At 57.2% G+C, this 27,024-nt stretch overlaps 1 protein-coding gene across 1 annotated transcript; it reads right to left on the reverse strand.

Annotated features, from left to right (window-relative positions):
• Positions 1-21,614: 21,614 nt before the first annotated feature.
• Positions 21,615-26,561, reverse strand: Mnx1 (motor neuron and pancreas homeobox 1). Its single transcript, XM_046455169.1, has 3 exons — positions 25,554-26,561; positions 22,713-22,873; positions 21,615-22,115 (listed from the first exon to the last, which is right to left on the reverse strand). The coding sequence occupies exons 1-3, from the start codon at positions 26,239-26,241 to the stop codon at positions 21,759-21,761; spliced, it is 1,206 nt and encodes a 401-aa protein (XP_046311125.1). The 5' UTR covers positions 26,242-26,561; the 3' UTR covers positions 21,615-21,758.
• Between the last annotated feature and the right edge of the window lie 463 nt (positions 26,562-27,024).

Consider the following 27,024-nt stretch of genomic DNA (forward strand, 5'->3'; position numbering starts at 1 on the left):
TTGTGCTGAGGATCGAACCCAGGGCCTCACATGTGCTAGGCAAGTGCTCTACCGCTGAGCACAACCCAGCCCTGTTTGTGTTTTTAGTAACTTTCAGATGATGCATCAGGGGTGGCAGGAAAAGGCAGGGAGGGGCAGGCTCTGAACTGTGCACCCTGTGCAGTGAGAGTGGTGTGGTGTTTTGGTTTTGTTTTTTTTAATGCTGGTGATTGAACCCAGGGGCACTCCACCTGGATCCAGCCATATCTGTAACCCTTTTTATTTTTTTATTTTGAGACAGGTCTTACAAGTTGCTGAGGTTAGCATTGAACTTGTGATCCATCTGCTCAGCCTCCCACATTGCTGGGATTACAGGTTGTCTTAATTTTTTAATAGATAAAAATAGGCCACTAGAGGGTGCAGTGATTATAAATGATACATTTCTGGGTTTTTTTTTTTTTTTTTTTTTTGGCTAAAAGTTCATTGAGGTCTAGTTGATTATTCTGATGTGTCCTCAGGATCTCCAAGGCGTGTCCTGCTCAGTGAATACAGTTGGGTTTTGAAAAGTTGGTTGATGTCCAGACCGTGAGTGTCCTTGTGTAATGTGGTGTGGGTGGGTTTCCATTGCTGCTCACCTGACGTGTTGACACCAGGGAGGACACTCTGCACAGTTTTATGTCTCTCTCCACTCTTTAGTTCTGCATCGCTGCGGTGTTTTGTTAAATAACTCCAAAGTCACCAAGTAGCTGTTGGATACTTGGTGGGTGCTGCTTGCTGTTGCTCCTGGGTCCTAGGAGATGTGGATACAAATTAAACAGTTACCTCATGCAGGGAGTTGACAGGGCATGTCCAGTCCCCCTCACCAAGTGCAGGGAGTTGACAGGGCATGTCCAGTCCCCTTCACCAAGTGCAGGAAAGTTTGGGAATCTGGGGAAAGAGAAGTGTCCTCTGCCTGCACAGGTGTGGATTGTTTCACAGTTGCTCCTTTCAAATGCTGCAGGCTTGGCCGGCCTCATCTTCAGCTGTTGAGAAAGCCACTGGGGTGAGTGTAGACGTCGTGGGTCAGAACCTGTTTCCCAGCAAGAGTGCCGTCATCTGGGCAGGTGGTCACGGGCTCCTGTGCAGAGCACTCTTGTCTGGTGTGGGTGGCCCTGTCGCAGTCAGCGTTCCAGGGTCGCCGTGCGAGGTCTCAAGTCTCCATGTATGTCCCTGCCCTGAAGGTCTCAGCTCGGCAGTGAGCGGGCAGCCTGGAGAACCCCAATGCTGGGGTCGGAGCTCACGCTGTGCAGGCCTCCTGTCCTTCCACTGCCTCCGCCCCAATCCAGAAACCAGCCTTTGGCCAGAGGCCTAATTAAAACCCTGTGCCTTCTACCAGGTCGCAAATTTAGGTAACAAAGGAAGAGGGCCGCAGCTGTTGACATGTTAGTGAAGCCTTCACTTTGTGCAGGGCTTTGAACAAAAAAGGCCTCGTCTTGGCTTAGGTGGGTCAGGGTGTGCCCCCTCCGTGCCACTGGGGCCAGCCGTGGGGTCAGGAGTGGAGCTGGGCTGACCAGGGCTACTCCTAGAGCGGTCAGAGGGACCAGAGAGCTCTGGCAGTAGGGAAGACAAACTTCTGTCAACAATCGTGCTTCTATATTGTCTTTTATTATCAAAGCAAAACTACCTCTTCCTGTGTCGTAGACTCTTGGTGACTTTTCTCCCTGCCTGACTTTTGCATTATATGGGAGATTGCCCACAATATGTGTACTTTCTAACAACATAATATGGTTACACGTGACAGTAATTGTACTTCAGTGTAAATAGTAAATACACCCTGACCAAAAGCTACTATAAATTCAGAATTACTTTAAAATATGTAGGTTTGAAATGTATTACAGTGACAGCTACATTGGAAAAGTACGGTACTTGGACAGTCGGTGCTTGGTGTAGCTATGTATTTGTGGATTTCTTAGGAGGCTGTGTTTTGGGGATTTCATCCTTAGGGGTACTAGAAACAAGCTTTAATATGTTAAAGTATGTACATAAAATCTATTTTTTCTCCTCTGCAGAGTGTATATAGACGTTTATTTTGAGAGAAGAGCTTTGCTGGTGTACTAAGGTCTGTATCTTTCCGTTTTTAAGAAGTCAGAGGTAGAGGGCTTGCCTACCATGTGTGAGGCACTGGTTCAATCCTCAGCACCACATAAAAATAAAGATTGTATCCACCTATAATTTTAAAATAAATATTTTTTTTTTTTTTTAAAGAAGTCTGCCTAGCTGTGTGGTTGAGAAAAATTCATTCTTCATCCCATCCTCAGAGAAAGCAAATGAGAAAATAGTAACTGCTGGAGGATGGGGTGAAGTTTATATAGTTGAGATATATTCTTGTAACCTTGCTGTAAATTTAAAATAGTTTTTATTTTTAAAGCATTTGTAATTTAGAACTCATTCTCAACAGATGTAAAATACTCTAATGTTCTTTCACAAAAATAATTCAGCAAACCAATTCAGATGGCCTCTTCCCCTTGTGAAGTGGGGTGGGCCCGGCTGAGCTGCAGATGGCTACCTACCTTAAGGCTGGGTGTCCTTCAGCCCGGTCAGCTGGCCGCTGACTCCTTCCACTCCCGAGTTGGCAGGTGAGGGAGCAGGAGGGGAGGCCAGTTGCTGGCCTCAGTGTGGAGGGCTGCATCGCGGGTGGGGTGCTGTGGGTCCTGTGGCAGGGCGGGGCTCTTGAAGGGGCCAGAGGAGAGTTCAGACTCGGCGAAACAGAAGATGCCAGCACACACCTGGTCAGTAGGTCCCAGGACACGTTCCTCATCCTCTCGGGAGGAAGGCGAGTAGGTTCGGGGGTAATGTGTTGTTTTGGTTTTGTGCGGTTTTTTTGGTTTGTTTTTTTTTCCTGAATCACTTGGGAGTTCTGTCTTCACATCCTTTCACCCCAAGTGCTTCTGTGTGTATTTCCTAAGAACAAGAGCTTTCGCTTCTGTAGCCAGAATAGTCACCAACTCAGTGCTGTGGATAGAAGGCCAAGTACCTCCCTTGGGCTTTCCTGCCTTTCCTGGAGGGCTGGACGCCCTTCCCGCTGCACCTCAGTGCGTCTCAGTTTACCCCTCCTGTTACATCTGCCTTGGTCAACTGTTAAAGTGTATGGAATTAAAAGGAAGCTGTGTTTGGGGGATTGCATCCTTAGGAGTACTAGAAACAAGCTTTAATGTGTTAAAGTATGTACATAAAATCTATCTTCCAGGGGACTATCTTCCAGGGCTCTCCATGGAATGCTTACTGCCTGTCCCCTTGGAACTGGTAACCAGTGCGAGGGAGCGCCCTGACCTTGCCCCACATCAGGCACCTGGCTGCTGGGTCGCTTGGCAGGCATCTCTGGTTCTGAGTCAGGGTCTCAAGGATGTGTTCAGGTCACTCAGGCCTGCTGCCCTCTGAAGCTAGGTGGAGCTGGAGGAGCCATTTCCCAGCTGACCCCTGCTGGCATCTCGGCAAGAACACTGCCAGCCGGTAGGTGCCGTGGGGCCCTCAAGGTTCTGTGTGAGGATCTCAACATGGCTACGGGCAGCTTTCAGAACAGGGAGTCCCAGCCCAGGGCTGTTGTGACCTGGCTTAGGAATCCCAGGACGGGAGGGTGTCTTTGCCGTCTGCAAGACCCAGGCTGAGCCTGTTCCTCACTAGCTGCCCTCACCGTTCTCCCTGGGCTCTTGCTGACCTGTGTGGGCTGGACGAGCGCATCCACTCCTTTAGAGCTTGTTCGCATTCTGCAGCCAAAGGCATCCCTCTCTGCTGTCCTCAGGTGGACTCTGGGTTCCTCTTGTATTTGGTTGTAAGCTAGGACTGTGGTCTGTTTTATGTATTAATTAGTTTTTTGGGTACTGGAAATTGAACCCAGGAGCGCTTGACCACTAAGTCACATCCCCAGCCCCGCCCTTTTTAATTTTATTTAAAGACAGGGTCTCACTGAGTTGCATTGGGCCTAAGTTCTTGAGGCTCAGCCTCCTGAGCCACTGGGATTACAGATGTACTCTACTGTGCCTGGCTGAAATCTATTTTATTAAACCATGTTTTTGTACAGTTGACATAGGAAAAGATCGATGTGTTTAATGTGTACAACTTTTTTTTTTATATATATTTTTAGATGTTGATGGACCTTTATTTTATTCATTTATTTATATGTGGTACTGAGAATCGAACCCAGTGCCTCACACATGATAGGCAAGTGCTCTACCACTGAGCCCCAACCCAGCCCAGCTAGAATGTACAACTTGATGAGTTGGCATGAGTATGTTCCCGTGCAGCCCCACCTCCTTGACTCCCAGGGACAAACCCTTCCTCACAACTTCCTCCTACCCTGCCACTGCCACCATGGTGATTTGTGAGTGTGGGAGGGCACAGTGCAAGGCCCTCCTAGCAAAGAGGAAGTGCTGCGGCCCCCGCGGTCTGCACAGCCCAAGCCCCGTCCCTCTGACCCTCACCTGCCCTCCCCAGGCCCTGTAAGCACCACCTGTGCTTCTGAACGCACTGGCTTCAGGTTCCGCACATAGGTGGGACCATATGGCATTGTCCTTCTGTGCCTGCTTTTTCCCTTAGTGTGGTGTCCTCAGGTCCATCCATGTCTCGAAGGATGGCACCTCGTGTGCTGTGCCTGCTTTCCTTATCTGTCCCTCTGCAGTCTGCTGGGTGCCCCCTGGAGAGCAGGTGTCCCTCCAACCTGCCAGTTTCAGTTCCTTTGGATCTGCACCCAGGAGGGGTTCTGGTTCAGTGTCTGAGGAACCTCCCTCCTGTTTTCCATATGGCTGCATGAATTTCCATCCCGCCCAGCCTGCACAAGGCTCCCCTTTTGTCTGCACCCTGGCCAACCTTGGTGTCTTTTGTTATTTTAGGAGCAGCCATTCAAACAGGTGTGAGGTGACAGCTCTGTGGTTTTGATTTGCATTTCCCTGACAACTAGTGTTGGCCAGCACCTTTTCATAACCTGTGGGCCACTTGGTCTCTTCTCTAGAGAGATGCTTCTTCGGGTCCTTCACCCAGTTTGTAGCCGCGTGTTCCGGGAAGGGACTGTTTGTTTTTCCGTTCGGTTGTATGAACCCTGGTGTACTTTGCATAGTAACTTATCAGTTGTCTGTGCTTTTAAATTCACTTCGCAAAACTCAACGGACATTTAGATCTTCAACCCATTTTGAATGCTGACTCTGTGTGGTTTACAACAAGGGCCAGCTCAGTCTCCCGCCTGTGGACGTCCCCCGCTGCAGTGTGGATTCTCCCAGCAGCGTTTACTGAAGCGCTCCTCTTTCCCCACCGAATGTGTGCTCTTGTCACCCACATGTCAGAGTGGTGGGCTGTGCCCAAGAGGCTTGTTCTCGCTTCTGTCCACTGGTCTGTTTATGCCAGGGTCATGCTGCCTGGTGGCCATGGTTGGTAACCAGCTTGAAGCCAGGACGCCGGTGCCTTCAGCGTTGTCCTCTCTCCAGCTTCGGCCCTCGGGGCCTTGTGTGGTGCCCAGGCAAGTTTAGGGCTGTTTGTTGTACTCCTGTGAAAAACGCCACTGGGATTTTAGTGGCGATGGCCTTGAGTCTGTAGGTTGCTTTGGGTCGTGTGGACATTTTAACAGTTGTAATTCTTCCCATCCATGAACATCGTGGCCTTCTAGGTATGTAATAGCTTTCCACTGATCTGTTTCTGCTTAAGTTTCCTTAATTGGTATTTTACACAAGTCTTTCAGCCTCCCCCCCGGTTGAGTTTATACCTAAGAATTTTGTTCATGTTCTTCAATAGTTTTTAGATCGCTTGTTGATAGCCTGCCACTGTACAGCACGTGCTCAGTAGGTCTGACAAGTGCTGTGCATCCTCCTCCCCCGTCCCCAAGGGACTCTGCTCGACCTCCGGGCGAGACAGTGGTCCTCCTGGGCAGCGTCCACGTCTGGGAAGACCGTGCTCCTTAGCCCTCACTTCCCCTTTAATGGCAGGCTGAGGGCTGAGGGTGCAGAGCTGCAGGGTGCCTCCTCGTGGGTTTTCTCCCCTGGGTGCTGGAACCCCTCAGCTGAATGCCAGGCTCCCAGAGATCCTTGTCCATGAGCAGTTGCCAAAATCAGTGGGGTAAGGGCTTGAGCTGTGGTTCCGCATCTCACCGACCTCTTCTGTTCCAGAGTTGGCCTGTGAGTCGGTTCCTCTGGCCTAGAGGTGTCCTCGACATCCTTGAGCAGCATCTTCTTTTCTGGCTGAAGGTTCCAGGCCCCCTGTACTTTCTCAGCCCTGCCCGGAGGCGGCATTCCCACGACCACCTCCCCTGGCAGTGCGCGGTGGTATTTAGAAACCAAGACGCGGGTGTCAGGCCACCCTCATTCCTGGGTGTCACTCCCATTGGTCTCCTTTAGAGGACAGTTAGGAGAAGAACCATATGAGTCACATGTGACCCCCGCACATATGTACACATGCATCCACGTGTGGAAAGCCAAGTGCCCACCACTGACTCACCAGGCCAGCCTGCGGGCACTTACCAGCCTTTCCATGCACATGTGCATACCCCCTGGAGATCCTGTCTCAGCACATGGACACACGGACCTGTTTGCACAGTCTCAAGTACACAGGGCCGTGGTAGAACCGCTGGCCTCACAGCTGTGAGGAGCCAGCAAGGGTGGTTCAGGACATGTTTGTGACTCTGTCCCGGTGCTTTGAGATGGCGATGAAGCCCTGTGCCAGTACCTCGGGCTCCTTGTGCCTGCGAAGCACAGAAAGTATCCTTTGTTTCTATTCCACCTGAGCCCACCCCCTCCTTCTGATTTGTGAATTGTGAGGTTTTGTTTCTTTTTTGATACTGAGGATGAACTCAGGGACACTCAACCTCTGAGCCACATCTCCAGCTCTATTTTGTATTTATTCTCTAAAATTCTGAGTTGCTTAGCACTTCGCTTTTGCTGAGGCTGGCTTTGAACTTGCAATCCTCCTGCCTCAGCCTCCCAAACTGCTGGGATTACAGGCATGTACCACTGCACCAGAGAATTGTGAGTTATTTTTGCCAAACCATTTCGTGTCTGCTCTTTTTTTGTGTGTACAGTTGTAAAACCTTGTTTGCTTCTGACAAGATCCAGAATAGGAAACCTAAATTCCAGACACCCCGTTTATCTGTGAGCCCGGCAAGGTTTCTGCAGCTCTGTGCGAGTGTGGCTTCCTGGCGGGGGTGGGAGGTAAAGGCATGGGAGCCTGAGGCTGCAGCTCACCGCCCTGCCACCTGCCTGCCACCTGCCTGCCACTCTGCCCATCGCAGTGGGGTTTGCTGAAACCAAAGGAGGTGGAGATGCTTTGGGGATTTCTGTCCCACAGAACAGAAGTGATGCTACCACAGGGCTTTCCCAGCATTCTCTTGGTTGGACACCACCTGGCTCACCCCAGGGCCAGGATCTAACACTCCCCATCTCCCTGTGTCTTCCTGTCCTCTGGCCCAGCTGCGGCTGGCTGGACTGTGCCAGGCATGGCCCTCAGGCATGGAGTTGCAGGTCACCAGAACTCTGCCCACCACAGCACCCAGTGGGCCTGGGGTCCCAGAGCACTCAGGTGACCCCTGGATGTGGGCATAAGGAAGGGCTGCCCAGCAGGGACGCAAGGGAGGACACTGCCCAAGCAGGAGCCCCAGGGTGGAGGGTGGAGGAGGCCGCTGCAGAACCCCCGGTAGTGGCAGTCGGTAAGCGGCAGAGGACACCTCCTGTGTGTGGCCCCTCTGACCCAACCTCCTGGTGGGAGGACCTCTGAGGGCTCCAGGCCCGGCTCCGTCACAATGAGGGTGGCCAGGTGTGGTGGCACTGCGAGCTGCAGAAGCACTGGGTGTGCTGTCCGCTGGCCCTTCACCCTGGGTCTCTGCTGGAGGTGCTCTCCAACTCCACGGGCCTAGCGTCCCTGCAGCTGGCCCTGCAAGCAGGTCAGCCTCGTCTCCCCACCGCTCACTCCTTACCCTGAAGTCACAAGAGCAGGTTTCCTGCCCTGGGTGCTGAGGAGGCGACAAGAGCCAGGGCGACTGCATCCTGCTTGACAGCCAAGCTCCCCGGGGGCTGCTAGAAAGACCGTCTCTGCTCGTTCCCTGGAGGCTGTCCCTACCATCAAATCCTGCTGGGACAAATGCAGCATAAGGAAAGGTCCCCTGTTAAGTGGGAGCCACTCCCGCCATGAGGCGCCACTGGGGTGTCCCAGTGCGCCCACTGACAGTCCCTCCTGCATCTCCCCCTTCCCCAAGTTCACGCTCAGCTGTAAATTCTGTGCCTGTTTGTTAGGCCACCGTGTCCCTGAAGCACATCAGCTAAAGGTCCCCCGTGGAGGGCTGCACAGGGGGAGGGTTTGTTTGTCCAGCTGGAAACCCACTGCCCCCCACCTAGTGAGTCCTGGAGCTGGTGTGAGCTGCTGCTCCTGCCGAGTTCAGACGCTTGGTTAAACTCAGACAGGACATGTCCCATGGGAAGTGTGCCAGAAGGGGCCAGGAGCAGGGGTTCCTCCAAGGAGTGCTGTGGAGGGCACGGTGAAACAGGGAGAGCCAGGTGGCCACAGAGGCCTCCCACCCCTGGGCTGCCACCCTGGAGGGTGAGCCCACGGAGAAGGATTGGCAGAGGCAGGAGAGGAGCTTGGCGCTCTGGGAGGACTTCTCCCTCCACACTGAGGAGTGAGGGGTGGATCTCCTGGACCACTGGAAGCCACAGGGGTTATTGGCAACGGGGTTAAATAATCAAGCTGAGTTCAAAAACTGCTGGACAAAGGATGGCGGCTGGATCAACAAGGGCCAGGTGCTACTTCCTCTTGGCTCAGGAGGCTTCAGGAGGCTTGTCCAGTGGACACTGTCTTAGTCCATCCTCTGACCCTGCAATAAAACACCTGAGGCACCAGAGGCTGGGTGCTTATAAAGAAAAGAGGTTTATTCGGCTCACAGCCTTTGGCTCTGGACAAAGGCGCCCTTGGCTGCATTGCAACCTGGGAGAGGAGCAGAAGGGAAGCAGCACAGTGCTGGAGGGCCACACTGTGGAGTGGGTGCCTTGTACGTCGTCCCATTCGTGGGGAAATTGCCTCCTAGGAGACAGCATTAGTCCGTCTTGCAGAAGCCCCACCACTTCAACCTGGCCACGGGGGGACTGTGGCACAGGAGCCCTGGAGAACCAGGGCAGGTGCTCCTCGGAGGTGGGGGGCTGGCATGCCTCCCAGGAGGGGATCCAGGCCTGCAGATTTGGAGCAAGTCCATGTCAGTCTGAGGCCTGGAGCCCACAGAGTTCGGGGCTGGCAGCACTGGGAGCCCCTGCAGGAGAGTGTGGTTGCTGGTGTGAAGGACCCGTGCCCTCTGGGTGCTTAGGTCCCGTGTGCATGTAGCCTCCGGGGTTAATAAAAGCCGGTGAGGCCCAGGTCTTCCTGTGAAGGTGATGTGGCAGGGCCCCGGGGCTTTTGTTTCTCTCACCCGCAGGTCCCGGGCTGTGCTGGAGGTGAGGCTGGCCGCAGGGGAGCTGCTCCCGAGTGGAGCTGGGCGCGGTGGAACATGATGTCTGCTGCGGAGAGGAAGGTGACACGGCCCCAGGGTTCCGGCTGCAGCAACGGTTTTAGGAGCCCAGGGTGGGCTGCGTGTGCATCTGGAGGACAAAGCTACTGTGTCCCTGGCAAGCGCCCAGAGCTGAGCAATCATGACCTTGAGACGTCCAGGGGACGGTGTGTGGCCTCCACTGGCCTTGGCAGGCATGCGCCCACTTTCCCAGCCGCGTGGGGCAGTTTCTGGAGATGGCTACCTCTAGCAGGACATCGTCTTGATCCCTGCCCTTCCCGTCGGCCAGCCTTGGCAGCCACTCCGACCAGAGGCACTGAGTGGGTAGCAGAAAAGACAAGCAGGCTGTCCTAAGACCACAGGTCACCCCTGTGGCCAGCTCTCCTTGGGGAACGGCTGAGGACGGACAGTGTTTCAGGGAAAGGGGCTGGCCTTCCTTGCACGTGTTTGATTGGCCTGTTGTGCTTTCCACTGAGCACACCTGCTTGTGCCTGCGCGTGTGTGTACAGTCACACTTGGGCTTCGTGGTGGAGTCATTGGACAGGACAGTGCGGAGACATTTAACTCTCCTTGTTGGCTAGATTTTTGAGACAGGGTTCACTGCGTTGCCCAGGCGGGACTTGGATTCCTGGGCTCAGGTGACCCTCCTGCCTCAGCCTCCCCGTCAGCCTGCTCATCCTACCCGAGGACGCCCTCCACGGAGCCCGAGTGCTGTCCCACACTAGGAACCGCTATGTGGACTGACTCATGTCTGAGGGGCACTCCAGCAAAGGCCACCCTGTACTGCAGCCACTTTCTGTGGCTGCCTTTCCTACAAAGGCATAACCGGGTTTAACTGCGCCTGCTTTGATTTCCCTCTCAGTGTCGGCACAGCTACCCTCAGCAGCACCGCACTTTTAAAATCGCCCACCACACGGGTTCCTTGAGGGCCCTGGCCAGCCATCACTTGGGGTGGGTTGCGCGGGGCAGTGCAGTGGCAAGTGGCACTTCTGTGCCGGCCTGGGTGCTGAGCCTGGCGCTAGACCAGGGTGAGGCCAGCGGCCCTCTCTGCTGTGAAGGTCACTTTGCTTCTAGAAAGCGATATCCGGAGGTGGACGAAGATCTGCAGGTGGGGATTCCGTCACAGCCTGCTTTACTGGCTGTGTTTCCGGGAGACAAGCCTTCCCGCCCGCAGCCCTTCCCTTGCTCCCACCTGAACCTGACCGTCTTTGTCAGTGACACAGCCCCAGGGAGGCTGGTCGGGGCTGGCGAGGTGATCCTCCGGGCAGCATGGTCACCCCTGTGGCCAGCTCGGGGGTGCTCCAGCAAGTCCTGGGACGTGGGAGCTGGGTGGGCTGCCGAGTGAGCAGTGTGTCTTCCCAGCTGCTCTCCTCCCAGGGTGTCTGGTCTTCCACTGACCCCCCATGACCCCCACTCACAGCTGCCAAGCCACGGCGGCTACCTGCGACCCACGGCCAGGTTTGGGGGGGTTTCTTATTACACCAGTGGTAAAACTCTGCCCCATTGTCTGTGGCTACTTAAGAAAGAACAGCGAAGGTGGAAATCACCTGTGCAGTGCCACTGCAGCCAGGTGACGACCACCCTGTGGGCCTAGCTTGAGGCCACCGCCCCCACTGGCCTGAGGGGGTCAGTCTCCACCCCTTCCTCTGGTTGTTCAGGCAGAGCTGGGAGGCCTGGAGCCACTGCCCATAGCTCCAGGACCCCGCGAGTGGCCATCTTTGGTTCTTCACACCGCCCTCTAATCCTGTCCACTGAGAGGTGCCAGGGAGGTGCTCACCTGCCCTGGCTCATCCATGGCTGGGCGGGAGTCTCTGGATGGGGGACTTGCAGTGTCAGAAAGTCCTGGAAAACCAGATGGGCACCTCATCCCAAGCACAGGAGACTGACTCCCTGGCATGAATGGAGCGCTCTGGGAGGTCCGCGGACAGGACCGGAGACAGGAACAGGGAGCCAGCTGCTGGGGACACAGCTCTCGGGGCCACACAGGGTCTGTCCTTTTCCCTTCATTCACCTACTCCTCCCCACCAGGGCGGGGAGCCGGCAGCCTTCCTTATTAGTTTGCTGACAGCCTGACACAGCATGAGGGGCACTTGTGACCTTTGAGTCTGAGACGAGCAGCCCAGGAACCCTGTGTCCTTCAAAGGACCCTGTGCTGTGCGAGTCACCAGGTAGTTCTTACCTGCTTATGGCTTGAGGACAGAACCTGGCAGCAGCCAGGACTCCAAATTCATTCTTTCTTGGTCCCCAGTTTGCAAGGGTCTATGCTAATGTCTCTCTACTTCCTGAAAGCTAATGGCTAAGGCTGAGGCAGGAGGATCACAAGTCCGAGGCTAACCCGGGAACTTAGCAAGACCCCATCTCAAAATAAAGGGGGGAGGGGCTGGAATGTAGCTCAGTGATAAAGTGACCTTGGATTCAATTCCCTGTACCCAATAATAAATAATTCAGTGCATACATACATACGGGCGGTTAATTCAAGAAGGTTCTGCTGACTCCAGGAAAATCATTCTTTTTTTATTTTTTGATTTGTTCTAATTAGTTGTACATGACAGTAGAATGTATTCTGACACATTGTGCACAAATGGAGCACAATTTCTCCTTCCTCTGGCTGAACATGGTGCAGAGTCACACCGTGGTGTAATCGTACGTGTATATAGGGTCATAATGTCTGTCTCATTGGGAAAATTATTCTTAATAAGATTAAAGCAAGGTATTTGAAAGTTCCTGACAAGACCCAAGGTGCTATGGGCAAACCTGCCTCCCAGCTTCGAAGTTGAGCCAAACAAGGGAGGCACCCAGGGGCAGCACCCCCAGGCCACACGCTGAGGCCCGAGGTGACTGCCATTATTGGTACTTATTGGTACATTATTGGTACAGCCACAGCTGAAACTCTGATTTCCTAGGAAGAGCCAACACTGAGCAGAAGGGCCCAAAGGCACGACCATCAGACAGGATGCCCAGCAAGGCCTACAGACAGACTTCCCGGGGAGCACCTGCCCGAGCTCACAGCACAAGAAGCACATTACTGCATTCGGGGCATAAACACACTTACTTAACTCGTCAAAAACACAAGGTGATTATTTGAGATTTATTTTATCCTTGCCTCCAGCGTTTGGCTAAGGAAATGCATTTCCATCTGCCCCAGCTGCCAGACACCCCCCAGTGGTCAGTGAGAGTCCACTCTGTTTTCTGCATCAATCTATCAGGCTAATGGCCTGCTTTTCCACTTGAGCAGCAGTGGGACTGCTGGTAAGTCAAGCCTCTGGCGGCAATGCAACCTCACACCTGAGCAGCAGGGGCGGCAGGGATGGCGCGACAGCGGTGCTCCCACTGTAGCTGCACCAGGCGGAGCTCCGGGGCTGATGAGGGCGGGCCAGCAGGGGACCGCAGGAGGGTGCTGTTCCAGCAGGCCTCAGCCAGGACCCGTCTTCCACAGCACTCGCGCCTCCGGGAGGAGTCAGGAAGTCCTGGCGTCTCCACTTTACCATCTGTCACCGTCCAGGGCCCTCCACTCAAGGGCCTGAAGAGTCCCCTCCCGGGTGCTGCCTCCAGACCTGCTGGGAGCTGCACTTCCCTGGCACAAGACCCAGCCACTCCCGGGCCACCCTCAAGAATGCCAGGCCTCTCCTTCCCGGCCGTGAAGCACAAGGAGGCAGGCCAAGTAGAGACCACTCAAGGCCAAGAGGGCCAGGAGTCCCTGCACAGCACAGTGGCCAGTCGGGAGTCCTGGTGTCGTGTCCAGCCGTAGCTCAGGGGCCTTGCAGGCCTGCTGCACTGTTGCCCGCCCCTCTTGGCACCGTGTGGAAGGCCTTAGGAGCTCATGATCGCCCCAGGGTCAGATTCAGCAATCTCTGCACCTCCTCTGTCTGCCACCAAGAGCGTGAGAGTGTCCCAGGGCCCCAAGTGCCACTGCAGCTTCAGTGGGAAATGACGCCACGCTGGGGCGCTCTCCTGGCCCAGAGCACAATGAAGCACTTTGTCACCTGTGCACCAGAGGCCTGATGAAAGCAAAATATTATCACAGCATCTGTGATTAGGAGGCAGCTGGGCCCTGGAGACACAGTGACATTTATGAGCAAATATAATTTGTTTCTGTTCTCTGATTATGAAGGTCACAGTGGTTTAACCCATGGGGGGGCCTCAGACATTATCTGCCCCAATAGAATGGGAAAGAAAACACCAGAGTCATTAAAAGTGAATTACTTTGTTTTACAAAGATAGAGGGGAGAAGGCTCCCAACTGGAGGTGTGAGATGTGGGGGCCTCGGGCTGGCGGCGACCCTGGGGGCACCAGGAGCCAGTGCTTGGAGTGACGCCCTGGCCTCTGCAGCAGGGGAGCAGGTGGTGCGCTCCCAGGTGGGCGCAGGTCCTTCTGGCAAGTGTGAGGCTGCCGGCAGTGCACCGGGCAAGGAGGGCCTCTGAGGACCTGCCAGGGCCACCTGCCTGCAGCCTTCCTCCAGCACGGAAGGACCCTGGGCTGTGGACACTGGCTCTTTCTCAAAGGGGACCTTCTGCAGGGAAAGAACTTCGCAGTCCCCCCCAGATCACGCCGCCCACCCCTTCCCTGGCTCCCCTGGCTCCCACCCTCAGGACCCCTCTGGGGATGTCCCAGTGGGCAGGAGTTGGCGCATTGAGTTAGATGTAGAAACGCTACAGAGGGTGATGGCCTTGCTGAGCTGGAGAACCCCTCACCCAACAGAGACATCCCAGCCTAACCTGTCGGGTCCCTTTTATGTGGATACCGTGGGAAGTTAGAAAAGAGGCCAGCACCTGGACAGGCGGCTTCGCAGGAACAGAAAGCAGGGCAGAGGTCACTGGGGCCTGTGCAGGGGCAGTCATTTCCTGGGCCCGTACGGGAGTGAGGTTGGGGACAAGGACAAGAGTGGTGATGGCTGCTCAGCACTGTAGATGTGCTCAGGGCACTGAATGCCCCCTAAATGGTTAAAATGGACGACACTATACAATACTCCAACAGAAAAGAATCAAACCAATGTGTGTGCAGAGTTGGTGTTTTCCAACGCTGTCCACCTCTCTGTCCTCAGTACTGGACCTCAGACTTCAGTCAGGTCCACGGCCAACCAAACAGGATGGCTGGTTTCCAGAGTCCCTGCAGACTTAGTCCCTGTAGCCCCTAGTGCTGTGGGCCCTCACCAGTGCAGTGGAGGTCAGTGTCCACTTTCTAACCTTGCGAGGTTCACACTCATGGTTCCTGACCCTTGCTGGCTGGACACAGAGCCAGGCTGCCATCATGGGTCAGGGAAGGAAAGTCGTGTGTTTCAGGTGCACAAAGAGACGAAACAAAGCACCCGAGTCTCCAGGACCAGAGGCCAGCAGACCAGATGGGAAAGGCTGTGTCTTCAGGAGGGAGGAATGAACTTCTGTCTGTCACCACTGGTGTTTGGCTGTTCTGTCCTTGAAGTCACCCTAACCTGATGTGGCCCTTCCCCTCAAGTGGCCAGCAGGTGTGCAGGGGCAGAGTAGTTTCCACAGCAAGCACTGGAGAAGACACACTGTCCACATGCTCCTCCCGGGCAGCCCTGGCCCACAGTCCGCTCAGCAGGGGAGGTCCATCGCTCACACTGTAGCTGTGCTGTCCGGCAGTGTCAGGTACCTGAGACTTACTCAATAAATACTACTTAAATCAATAAGGCAGTGGTCCAGGTAGCCATTGGCGGGGCAGAGCTCGCTGACACACCTGTGAGGGCTTGGCTGGAAGGCAGGAGCTGTGCAAATGGGTCCTGACCAGCTGTCCCTACCAGCATGCAGCCCCGGGAGCAGGGGTGCAGGACAACAGCTATCCTGTCTACTCGCTTTTTGAGGCTGTTGGTAATTCAAAGGGTCAGCAGGCATCACCGGTGCGGCTGCTGTAGGTCAGTGGGGGTTTTTGTCTCTGGCCAGCCCTGCCTCTCCAATGACAACTGGTCACCAAGGGCAGCAAGTGAAGGAACGAGGCCCGATTTTAAAGGCTCCAGTCACATCTATTTGCAAGTGTCCCACAGGTCAAGCAGGACACAGCCACAGAAAGGGAGGAGAGAGGGGAAGGACCTCTCAAGGTTCTGCTGCAGGAGGTGCTGAGAGGAGCATCCAGGGGCTGGCACAGGTGTGACCTGCTGCAGAGTCAGGACACGGTGGCCTGCAGTGCCTGTGCCGCCTGCAGGCACACCCCAAGATGAGACTCCCCAGGGGCACCTCAGAAGCTAATGAGTGTGGCTGCACACTTTGAGACAGACTTCTCCCCTTGCAGAGGTCAGATAATCCTGTAGCCAGCAGGTAAGACAGGTGTGGCAACACTGTCCTGTCAGAGCAGGACACTGAGACACAGGGAGTTGGATCCTCGTGCCCAGGGCCACCTGGTTAGTAGTGTCTCACCCCATGTTTTCCTCCTGCCTGCTATTCTTGGTCTCCAAGAATCCCTACAAAGCCGTTCCCTCACATACTCCCTTTCCCAGGCCAGCTGAGCTACTTGTGCACCCTTTCTTTAGCACTCGAGGCCCCTGTAGGCCCTGCTATCTCCTGTGTCACGTGGGTCTGGAGACAGGGCATCCTAGAAGTATGAAATAATCTCTAGTTTGCAGATGAAAAAGATGCTGTTTAAAGGTACCTAATCTGAAGACATGCACGGAATAAATCCATCATGACACTAAACTGACCCATGAGTTGAAAGATAACAAGTACAATAGCCAATGTGGCGGCCACACCTGTAATGACAGCAATTTTAGACCTAAGGCAGGAGGATGGAAAGTTTGAGGCCAACCTCAGCAACCTAGCAAGGTCCTAAGCAACTTTGTGAGACCTTGTGTTGAAATAAAAAGTAAAAAAGGCTGGGGATGTGCCTAAGTGACTGGGTTTAATCCCTGGTACTACATCTATATATATCCTGACGTGCAGGACCAGGGCCACCCAGGCCTGAGAGGTGGGCTGCTGCTTGCAGGAAGGGACACTGAGAGACGAGGCAGATGAGCCCTGGATCAAGCTAGGCAGCCTGGGAGCCCACCAGAGGAGGGCTGTCCTTCTCTGCCCCCAAATTGATATATTCTGCCCCCTTCTTTTATTAAATATCAGCATATAACAGGAATTTTATGATTAAGAGAAAAGATACCAATCGGGGAAATGAGCTGCAATATTAAAATGCATCAACAAATACAAAAGCTTCAGCATGGAGCACCCCAGTGAGACTGGGTCAGCTTTCAACATTAACCAGGGGGGCCGGCTCCAAGCGTGGGGTGGCCTCGCTCTTCCACTGCGCCGGCCCTTCCTCTGAGTTTTCTTCCCTGGCGCCCGACCTCCTCACGGGGAGCCTTTTTCGGCGCAGGGCACGAACCAGGGCCTCCGCAGCCCAGCGCGGCTCCTGCCCCGGGAGCCTCCTGGAGCGCCCTGCGCGAAGAGGCCCTAGGGACTGGAAAGCCCGTGGGGTCACCGCTTCCTGGAACGAGCGGCGGGGGCAGCTCAGGTGGCACCCAGGGGTCCCGCCCCGCGCCCCCCGTCTGACCCCGAGCGGCGCTGCGCGGAGTTCTGGGCGGCGGGGAGATAAGGCGCGCGCCTTTGTTCCTCCCCCAGCTGGGTAAACCGCGCCCGCCCTCGCCGCGGCCGCGGGAGGGGATCTCTCTTTGTCCCGCCCCGAGCGCCGCCGGGGACAATGGCCCGGAGGAGCGCACATTGTCCGGCCGGGTGTGTACACGGGGCGGGGCGGCAGGTGCGCGGGCAGCGGAATGCGGGGTCGGCGCGGGGCCGGGGCGCGGGCGGGAGCCCCCGGGACGCTGCCCGGGGCTCGGACCCGCCCGCTCCTCGCGGCCCTTCGCTGCGCCCGGCAGCCGCGGGCCGAGCTCCCGGGTCGCCGCCGGCCGTCGCCCGCGCGCCGCACACCTGCGCGTCCTGGGGAGATTTACGAAGTGCGAGTGTTAAACGAGGCCACAGCTGGAGGCCCGACCGGCCTTGTGCGTTTTATTAGGTGTCCTATTATGGAAAATAAACTTTAATCCGACCATAAAAGCCAAATCTGGAAAACACTCGCCCTGCAGTCGGAACACTGCGGCGTGCTGGGTGGCGGTCACACCTCCCGAGGGATTGGTTTTATTGAGGGAGACACAATGCCCCGCAGGACTTTGATACCCAGGCCGGGGAGCGCCCTTCTCTGGCGCCCACGCCCTGCGCTGACCCCCAGAGGTCCCCCGGGTCCCCTCTCCACGGTCACCCACCTCCCCTCAGTGCGTCTGGGGGGCCACTCCCACCCTGGGGTCCCCACCTGGCCAGCCCCAGGGTCCTGAGGACTTCCGGCCCGAGATCGGCCTGAGAACCCTGTGTCCCTGGGGGACAGCGCAGTCCGCCGGCTTCGTTAACCCGCGTACCCGGGTGCCCCGTGGAACCAGCCAGGTCCGCCCTGCAGAGGCCCACCCGCAGGCCGCTGGGCCGGGGGCTCCCTCCCAGGGACCGCAGGTTAGCCTTTGTGAGGAGTGAAAAGGAGAAGGGGAGAGGGAGGAAGGGGGAGGGAGGGGGAGGGAGGGGAGGAAACCTCTGAGGACTGGGACCCTAGCTCGTCCCCAGCGCTGCGGGGGGGTGGGGGGGAGAAAATGAAAAAGAAAGGAAGGAAGAAAACCCGTGAAAACCGCAGTGGCCGTTTTCAGGCGCCCGGCGCGGGCTGACTATAAGCTGCCCGGTGGCCCCAGATCCCGGAGCCTGCCGCCTGCCCACGCCCCACTCCACACCAGCTCCCCATCCCCTCCGCAGGGCCCCTGGCGGCCACCCTTCCACTCTCCAGGGGTTGGACGCCGCTCTGAAAGGCAGCATTGATCTGGGACTGGCTGGTTTCGCTTCGCACGACGTCCTCGCACTCCTCCGGGTGGTGGCTTACTTTGTGACAAGTGTTCCTTCAGTTAAAGCGGAATCTGCTCCCCTGTGCACATCTACCAACCTGCCCACCTGCTGACGGCCATTGTGTGCAGCGCTGTGGCGACCTGACCGTTCCTCCAGGAGTCTGACGTCAGTTCTTTTGGATATATACCAGAACCGGGACTGCTCACTGCCCGACCATAGGATGGTTCTATTTTTCAGTTTTTGAGACACCTCTATATTGTTTTCCTTAAGGGCTGCTCCATTTTACACATTTTACATTCTCACCAATAGTACACCAAGGCTCCGATTTCCCCAAATCTTTGAAATACTTGTTATTGTGTGTCATTGTTTGTTGTTGTTGTTGTTGTTTTTTAATTGGCCACCCTAATGAATTCCTGAGGTGGCATCTCAGCGGTTTTGATTGTCTCTTCCCTGGTGACCATCTCTTCCTACTCTCTTTGGCATTTGTGGGTCTTTGAAGAAATGTCTCTCTCCTCTTGGGTGCTGGGTGAAGCCGCATCCTTTGGTTTTGCTGTGGTAGTTCTTCAGTCTCCATGCCAATCATCACAGGGATGTGGTTTGCAGATGCTCTCTTCCTCCCTGGGCTGCCCTCCGTGGCACAGAGGTTGTCCAGTTTGATGTAGTTGCATTTGTCTATTTTTGCTTTTGTTGTCTGGGTTTTGGGGTCACAGCCTCAGTCCTCTTTCCAAGCTGACTGCCACCTGGGGCCTGAGTAGCAGGGCAGGACTGTGGCCATCTCCTCTACTTTCTATTGTCCTCTCACCAGGGGCTGGGCAGGAGGGTGACCCTGCACCGTCTGGAGGGGACCTGTAGATGATTTCTCCAGTTAGGAGGACTTTACCCACATACTGTTGTTAGAACCTCTCATGAGAATAAAAAAACAAAAACAAAACTAACAAACAACAACAAAACCCTGTACCAATAGGTCGGTCCCTTCCTCGGGCAGGGGTCCGGGCTGGGGTTCCCCTGGTTGGGTCAGCGTTGGACAGTGCCTTCCATAGGACTCCAGGCCCCGCATCTCAGTGCCAAGGCAGCGCACTGGGCTGGCGTCTAGGGTGGAGAGAGACCGCACAGTCCACGGACCCAGGGGCCGCAGGGCTTCCGAGGGGCGGTGGGGCGGCCTGGGAACAAAGCCTGGAATCCCCGCCCTCGGGGCTCCCTCGGCCTAGACCGGATGGCTCGGTCGGGGAGCCGCCGTGGGGCTGCAGAGACCTCCCTGAGCGCGGGGCCATCCCGAGGCGCGGTGCGGAGACGGCCCGCCCCGGGCCCAGCCAGGTCGGGACGCGGCCCGCGGTGCCTGGATGGGGGCGCGCCCTGGAGCTAGGCGGAGCAGGGCCGGCGGCGTTCATTAGGCGGAATGAATTGTGCGCCGTGCCCGGAGTGGGTGAGGACGAGCCAGTGATTATATTTAAATTTGCTATAATTGATTTGGGGAAGAGCTACTGTGACAAGAACAAATTGATCATTAAATTTATTAGCGAGATAAATTCCGCCGCGATTAAAGCCGCGGGCTGCAGGAGCTGGGCCGCTGGCCGGTCCCCGCGCCAAACCGGGCCTTGCTCGGCAGGAGGACGGGCGGGGGCTTGGCGACCCATCTCCCTCCAGGGCCGCTCTTGCCTTGGGGTAGAGGGACAAAACCTTGGCTGGGACCCCCGCCCGGGGTCCCAGGGCCGGATGTTAAACCACTTTCTAAGCCCGGCCCCCCTTCCCTGGCTTCTCTGGGTTGGGGGCGGCGCGGAGTGAAGCCGGGCGGGCTGAGCTGGGGGGAAATCACCCCCAGATGTGCAGCCGCTTCAGGCTGACCTGCCAATGTGGTAGAGATTAACGGAGACGTGTACAGGTTGCCGTTTTTAACCCCCAAAGACGTCCGCCCTCTCCCCTCCGCTCCCCTCTGACTTTCCCACTCCATTTCCGCGGGCCCTCAACCTTCTCTACCAGTCGCAAACCCAGTCCCCCAAAGCGACTGTGGACCCCAAGGCAGCCGAAGCCCCGCGGCCTGGCGCGTGCGTGCAGCAGCGGCTCGGCCTGGCTCGCTGTCCTCACCCCCGCCGTCGGGTGGGAAGCAGAAGCCCGGGGTGATAATGAGCTGCCAGGGAGGATATTAATCTCGCCCGGCTCTGAGGTACTGAGTGCCCCGTGCACCCCGCGGTAATCACCCAAATGAAACGCCAGGCCCTCTGAACTCATTCATCAGCTGGGAAAGGGCAGGGAGAGGCGGGAGGGGCTGCGGCCCAGGCCCAGGTGAGAAAGTGACCCACAGAAGGAAGGCTCCTGCGGCATCCCTGGATGAGCCCACAGGGTCAGCAGCAGGAACCGAGTACCGGCAGGGTCCGCTGGGCGGCCGGCCTGCGCGCCCAGGCGGGGAGGGACAGCGCAAGGTCCCGTGGGCCGCGGCTTGCGCCCGCATGTGTGCCGCACATGGCCAGCGGGCCGCTGGCCCTTGATTGATGGCACACATTGCAGGGTTTATTAACCCAGAGCCATTGCAGCCTGCTGCTGCCCTCTCGGACATTCGCACAGATCCAGGAAAACTGTTCCAGGCCAGCACAAAACGGTCTGCCTGCAGCGAAGGCAGGGGTGGAGGAGAAAGAGAGGCGCCGCTCAAATCAGAGCATTCTGGGAAATATGCTTCGGTAGTGCCTAGGGCTGGGCAGACCCCCATGTACCACAGTCTATCGTCTGAAGCTTCTTTTCCAAAACATTCAGTGTATTTTCATTTCTGAACCACCAAGGGAATAGGGTAGTACACACACCCAGACGTGCCAGGGACAGGTGTGAATCAGCACCAGCGCTCTGACACCTGGCCTCGGAACTTTACCAACACTTCACTCCTGGGACACCCCTCCCGCCCACTCGCCACCAGAGTCAGGTTCCACTGGGTCTCAGGTGCTGAGGTGGACCTGACAGCCACTGTGCTTCCGATTCACACTACACTCTCTGCTGTCAGTCAGTCCTGGGGTAGAAACCCTCCCCCTCCCGGCAACCGCAGCAGTGAGACTGCCCCAAAGATCTGCACGCTTATCAAGTAGAAAACCATTTTATTTTACATTCCATCCTGGGCGATGGGAGAAGCTAAATAATAATTTAGCATGCATAAGTAGACGGTTCTTTCTTTATATATAAATACAATATACAAAAATAAAGACAGTACAGTTCTGAAATTTCCAGCAGTTTGCTCATGGCACACGTTTCTCCCCATAAGATACATAAGCATAAAACCCTTTCCAATACTCATCAGAATGGCATTTCCAGAGAAGGTTTCAAGTTTCAGAGGTCATTTAACACTGTCGGTTTCCGCCTCCCAAACACCTCCCGCCAACACTACCCCAAATTAACACAACCACGGTCCCAGCTGGAGCCGCCCGTCTCCCTAGCGCTGTCAGAAGCCCCAGGCCCCGCGCAGAAGGACGGCTGGTCCGAGGAAGGTGGGCGCCGGCCGCAGACTCCTACTGGGGCGGGGGCTGGTGCCCGCCCGGCCGCGGGGGCGGCGAGTCCTCCTCCGAGGAGCAGTCGGAGGAGACGGTGTGGGCGCTGGCGCCGTTGCTGTAGGGGAAATGGTCCTCGTCGTCCTCGTCCTCGTCCTCCTCGGGGTCACTGTCCCTTAAGTCCCGCAGGCGACGGCCGCTGGCCTTGTCCCCAGACGCCGGCGGCCCCAGCGCCTCCTCCTCGCCCTTCTCCTCCGCGCCGCCTTTGCAGGCGCCCCCGCTGCCGCCCTTCTGCTTCTCGGCCTCCTGCGCCGCCTGCTCCTTGGCCTTTTTGCTGCGCTTCCATTTCATCCGCCGGTTCTGGAACCAGATCTTCACCTGCGAGCAGAAGCAGGCGTGAGAAACCCGCACCTCCGTCCCGAGTCTCCTCTCCAGGGTCTGGGGCCGCTCCGCCCGCCCTCGCCCTGCAGGGGCCTTCGGATGGGGGACCTCGGACGGGTCGAGGCTCCCAACTGTTCCTCCCCTCCCCTACTCATCAGCAGACCCAGAGCGGGGCTGGGGGGCCCAGGGAAGCTCGGACTATAGGTGTCCCCACCTCCCCGGGCCAGCCACTTTCTACCGCGCAGCATTCTGCGGAGGGGTCAGGGCAGCGGGGCAGGTCTCTCTAATAAAATCTCAGAACGTCCCCTCCTCTCTTTCTGGGACAAAACTTCTCGAATGTAGCCCGCGGAACACTCTCTTGAGAATGGGGAGCGGAGGGAAGTTAAATGCAGATCTGGGTCCTCGCCCCAACCTACTGGAACAGACGCCTATCGCGGGCAGAGACTCGCGTGCTAATGGGGAGCCTCGACGGAGTTTCAATTCACAGTCCGCACCCTTGGGGTCAAGAGGCACGGTCCTAGATCCCCACGACAACAGAGGCGACAGCCACCCCGGGAGCCCAGGAAGCGCTAGGGCGGTGGGTAGGCGGCGCACCTGGGTCTCGGTGAGCATGAGCGAGGTGGCCACCTCGAAGCGCTTGGGCCGGGACAGGTACTTGTTGAGCTTGAACTGGTGCTCCAGCTCCAGCAGCTGCTGGCTAGTGAAGGCCGTGCGCGGCCGGCGGCACTTCCCCAGGAGGTTCGACTGCGCCTGGGCTGAGGATCGAGCAGGTGTGAGGCCGCCGCGGCCGCCCTGTCCTCTGCCGCTCCTTCAGATGGCTGCCCGTATCCCTCCCCCCAGGTCCCACCGCCAAGCGCCCGCCCAGCGGAGCCGGAGCTCGCCCCCCCCCCCCCGCTTCAGTGCCCACTCCGGAGGAAGAAGGGACCCAGGACCCAGACCCTCGGTTGAACTGCAGGGTCAATCGTTTTGTCTGGGGCAAAGCCTGTTGCCCGAGTGGGTAGGTTGGTAGGAAGAGGGTTGACCAGAAGGCGAGAGAAGAGGGCCCAGAGGAACCCCCTCCTTCCCTGTTCTCACTGCCCCAATCCACACCGGTTTGGGGGGAAGCGGGTCCTGCTGGTGCAAGGTTCCCACCACCACCTCCTTAAAACAGAACAGGAGAATGGCAAAGCAAACCCATAACAACAAAACAAAAATAAAAAATAAAAAAGGAGGGAGAAAGGATGGGAAGAGACCAAACCTGGGACCTAGAGATTGGTCTTCCTCAAGAACCCTCCCTGCTTCAAGTATTCTTGACAACCCCCTCCTCAGCTGCAGGGGACAAAGCCAGAGGAGATTGGAAGCCTTTTCAGGATAATTCTCATTACCCAAATTAAAGGCCAAGGCGTGGGTGGATGGCTTGCTGTGTGTTCCAGAGGCCTGTCGGCTTTATTTACATAATTTCACACGGTTACATCACAGAGAATTTTATGACCTCAAAACGAGACTTCCCTTGATTTCCCAGGAGTCTGACAAGTGTTAGACAATAAAAGAAAGAAAGCAAAGGAAAGAAAAGAGGCCAGCCCGGGCTGGGATGAGCTCAGGCTCCCCGGGGACGGGCAATTTGCTTTATAGGCAGGCCCACGCCCCCTGCTTTAGTTAAACAAGGGCGAATTCCCAACTTGACAAGACATTAGAACTTTAATTAAAACACTGGCTGGAAGGGACCCTTTAGGAAGTGCCATCCCATGGGCAGAGACAACCAGTTAAAGGAACCCAAGCAGGTTTTCCAGAGGCGAGAGGGGAGGCCTCTTGGAACACTCTCTATCTTCCTAGCCTGCATTTCTTATTGCCCTTTAGGATCATGGAGCTCGGGTTCCTTTTCCAAATTTAGAACTGGCTGTGTGTTTAATTTCACCAAGACTAGGAATTAGAGATGATGAGGTGTGTTGGCAAGGGAATTCCATTTTAATTGACCTTAGGTCCCATGAAGGCCCAGAAAGCACCTGGGTGGCCAGGGAACCTATGCTCTAGGAGGCCTGTATGGAGACCAGGCCTTGCTCAGTGGACAACCAGAACCCCAGGCTTTGGGCAATGCAGGTCATAAAGCTACAGGAAAGCCATGGGTGGCTTTGCATCAGATGGGGTCTGCTGGGCTCAGTGTCCAGACCCAGAGGGTACCCTGGGCCTAGTGGGCAGGACCAGCAGAGTTTGAGATATCTGAGCTTCAGCCCTCCCCCTGAAGTGGGAAAGAGGCTTTCCCCTTCTTTTTAGGTAGGAGCTGATTCTTCAAGACAGGGATGGGTGGTCAGTAAGGCCTTCTGGGAGCCATGCTTGGGGAAAGTGGTGGGGGTGCTGTGGACAAACAGCAGGCTGGATTCTCTCACCCCCCTGTGACTCCTCCAGCCCTCTGGGGTCCTGGCTTTTCTGTTTAGTCACAACCATGGCTTCTAACAGAGGAATCCGAATCCTGGCAAGTGTTTATTTCTGTTTTCTCTTTTGCTTTTCCCCCTCTTGTGCCTTCATCCCCCAGTCTAAACAAATCCACTCAGACGGAAACAATGGGGTCTCTTTGTTTGGGTGTTTGGCGGCTGAAAGCATAAAGCCATATACATCTTCTGTTCTGGCCTAACTGTAAGCCATCCTACCCAGGTGGGATGCCAAGCAGGGGAGCCTGAGATGAGTGCCTGCCCAGTGAGTCCTGATTGCCAGTAAAACCAGAACCTGGCCTGGCCTTCAGGAGGTGTCCCCCTGGGGATGGCTAAGAAGCCCAGGCAGCCCAGGGACTCCTGGGCTTGCTCCCACCTTGGAGAGGGGCTCCTAATTGATGGGCTCCCCGATTCTGGGGCAGGCACCTGCTGCTTAAGAATCCCACACAAGGCCTCCTGGACATCACAAGGAGACCCAGCATCCTTCTGGAGGAGGGTAGTGCCTGGGCAAGGGCCAGGGGAGTGCCTGAGCCCTGGCCTTGCAGCCATGAGCTCCTGGGAGCCCCCCTTTCTTGCTGTTCCAGGATCTCCCTCTCCTGGGAGAGGCTGAGGGTCTTTCAATAGCCCAGCAAGGGGGGACCGGGCCACGTTCGTTTTCCCAGGGAAAAGCCCCTGGTTTCAGTGACCCCCCATTCCCAGGCCTGCCTAATTCAGGGAGCTCTTCGGCTGGCTTCCTTGGCCACTTCCTTCTCCTCTAGCCTGCAGGTTAATCATTAGATTCCAGTCTCACACCTCCAGCGGCCCCTTCCCGTTAAGAGAGGAAGAGAAGGCAAGGCCTTCGCCGTGGCCATTTTAATAATTCGCCTCCACTTCCACACCGCGGAACCCGCTCGGGGCTCACAGGCCCGGGGCAGAGCAGAGACGGTTCACTGCACTTCACAGCTCGTTGGGGGTCCAGAGCAGAGACCCAGGAGGTGCGGGGTAGAGAAGGATACGCACGGCAGGCAGCCAGGGCTGCGCGGGTACTCACAGTTGAAGTCCGGCATCTTGGGCAGGATCATGCCCGCGGTGGATGCGCGCAACCACTGGTCCAGCTGAAAGGTGCCGGCGCCCAGCTTGATGGGGTCGGCAGGGTGCGCGGGGTGCGCTCCCTGCACCTGCGGGTATGAGTAGGAGAGCGCCGGGTGCTGGCCGGCCAGCGCCGCCGCCGCCGCCGCCGCGGAGTAGCCGTAGACTGGGTGGCCATAGAGCGCCGCCTGCGCCGGGAGGCCCGCGCCTCCCTGCGCGCCCCCAGGGTGCAGCCCCAGGGCCAGGCCCCCCGCGGCGGCGGCGGCGGCAGCGGCAGCGGCAGCGGCGGCGGCGCTGGGGTGAGCGTGGTGGTGGGGCCCCGCCGGCCCGCTGCCCGAGCCGCCGCCCCCGCCGCCCGCACCCAGGAAACCGGGTTTGGGCAGCAGCGCGCAGTGCGCTGCCAGCAGGCGCGGGGGAGACGGGCTTTCCGCGCGCAGGCGGTCGGCGGGTGCCGCGGTGGGCTCGGAGGATGTGGGGCTGCAGCTGCCGCTTGCCCCGCTACTCGCCCCGCCGCCGCTGCCGCCGCCGGGTCCAGCTGCGGCGGCCGAGAGTGAGGTGACCAAGGCCAGCGGCGCGCTCTGCGCGGAGGCGGCTCGCGGCGGGTCCACCGCCAGCAGGGCGTCGATGCGGAAATTTTTGGATTTTTCCATCTGCTCGTTTGGGGTTGGCAATCAGGGCCCGGTGGTGGACGACGCGGCCGTGTGCGGGCTCACGGAGTCTGTGCCCGACGGTGGCAAGCCCCGGGGCTCGGTATGGTTATTGTGAGTATTTGCCAAGAATCGAAGTCACCGCCGGAAACTCAGCGGAGGGCTATCATATTCCAGGCGCCTCTCCGTGCGAACCCCGCTGGGGCCGCGCTCACACGCGCTCGCACTCGGACAAACTCCCACGCGACGTGCGTCTGGGCCCGGGCGCCCGACTCTGGGTCCCAGCCCGCAGGCTACCGCGCCGAGGCCGCTGGCGCCGTGGCGCGGACCCGCGCCCCTCCGCGCACTTGAAGCTCAGCGCGGTCTCGGATTGGCGCGCGAGGCGGGGGCCGAGGAGGGGCGCCAGCCCAGCGATTGGCGGAGGGGCGCACCTGTCACGGTCCAGCCGCCTGTCGCCCCGCCCCTGCGCCTCCAGGTCCTAAACAGCCCAGGGTGTTGAGCCGAGGTGGCAGGGCGGGGACAGCGCCTGGGGTTGGAGGACTCAGAGGCTCAACCCCTGTTTTCTGTCTGCCCTCCCGTGTGTGGCCCCTGGGTCCCCGTGAGTGCCCGGCGGCTAGACACCTCGTCTCGTGTTGGCCTCGCGCCTTCCGAAGGCAGCAGGGCTAGTCCGCGAGGCCTCCGCAGCGCCTCTTAGTTTGTCCTCTTCTGCCTCCAGAGTCGGGTGCGTCCCTGAACACCCACGCTGCGCCCAAATCTGGCTGCTCTGCTAAATGACCGCGACAAGCG

Source organism: Marmota monax, unplaced genomic scaffold (genome assembly GCF_021218885.2).
Source record: "Marmota monax isolate L192 unplaced genomic scaffold, Marmota_monax_Labrador192_F-V1.1 WCK01_AAM20220418_F8-fsc00226, whole genome shotgun sequence".
Taxonomy (NCBI): domain Eukaryota; kingdom Metazoa; phylum Chordata; class Mammalia; order Rodentia; family Sciuridae; genus Marmota; species Marmota monax.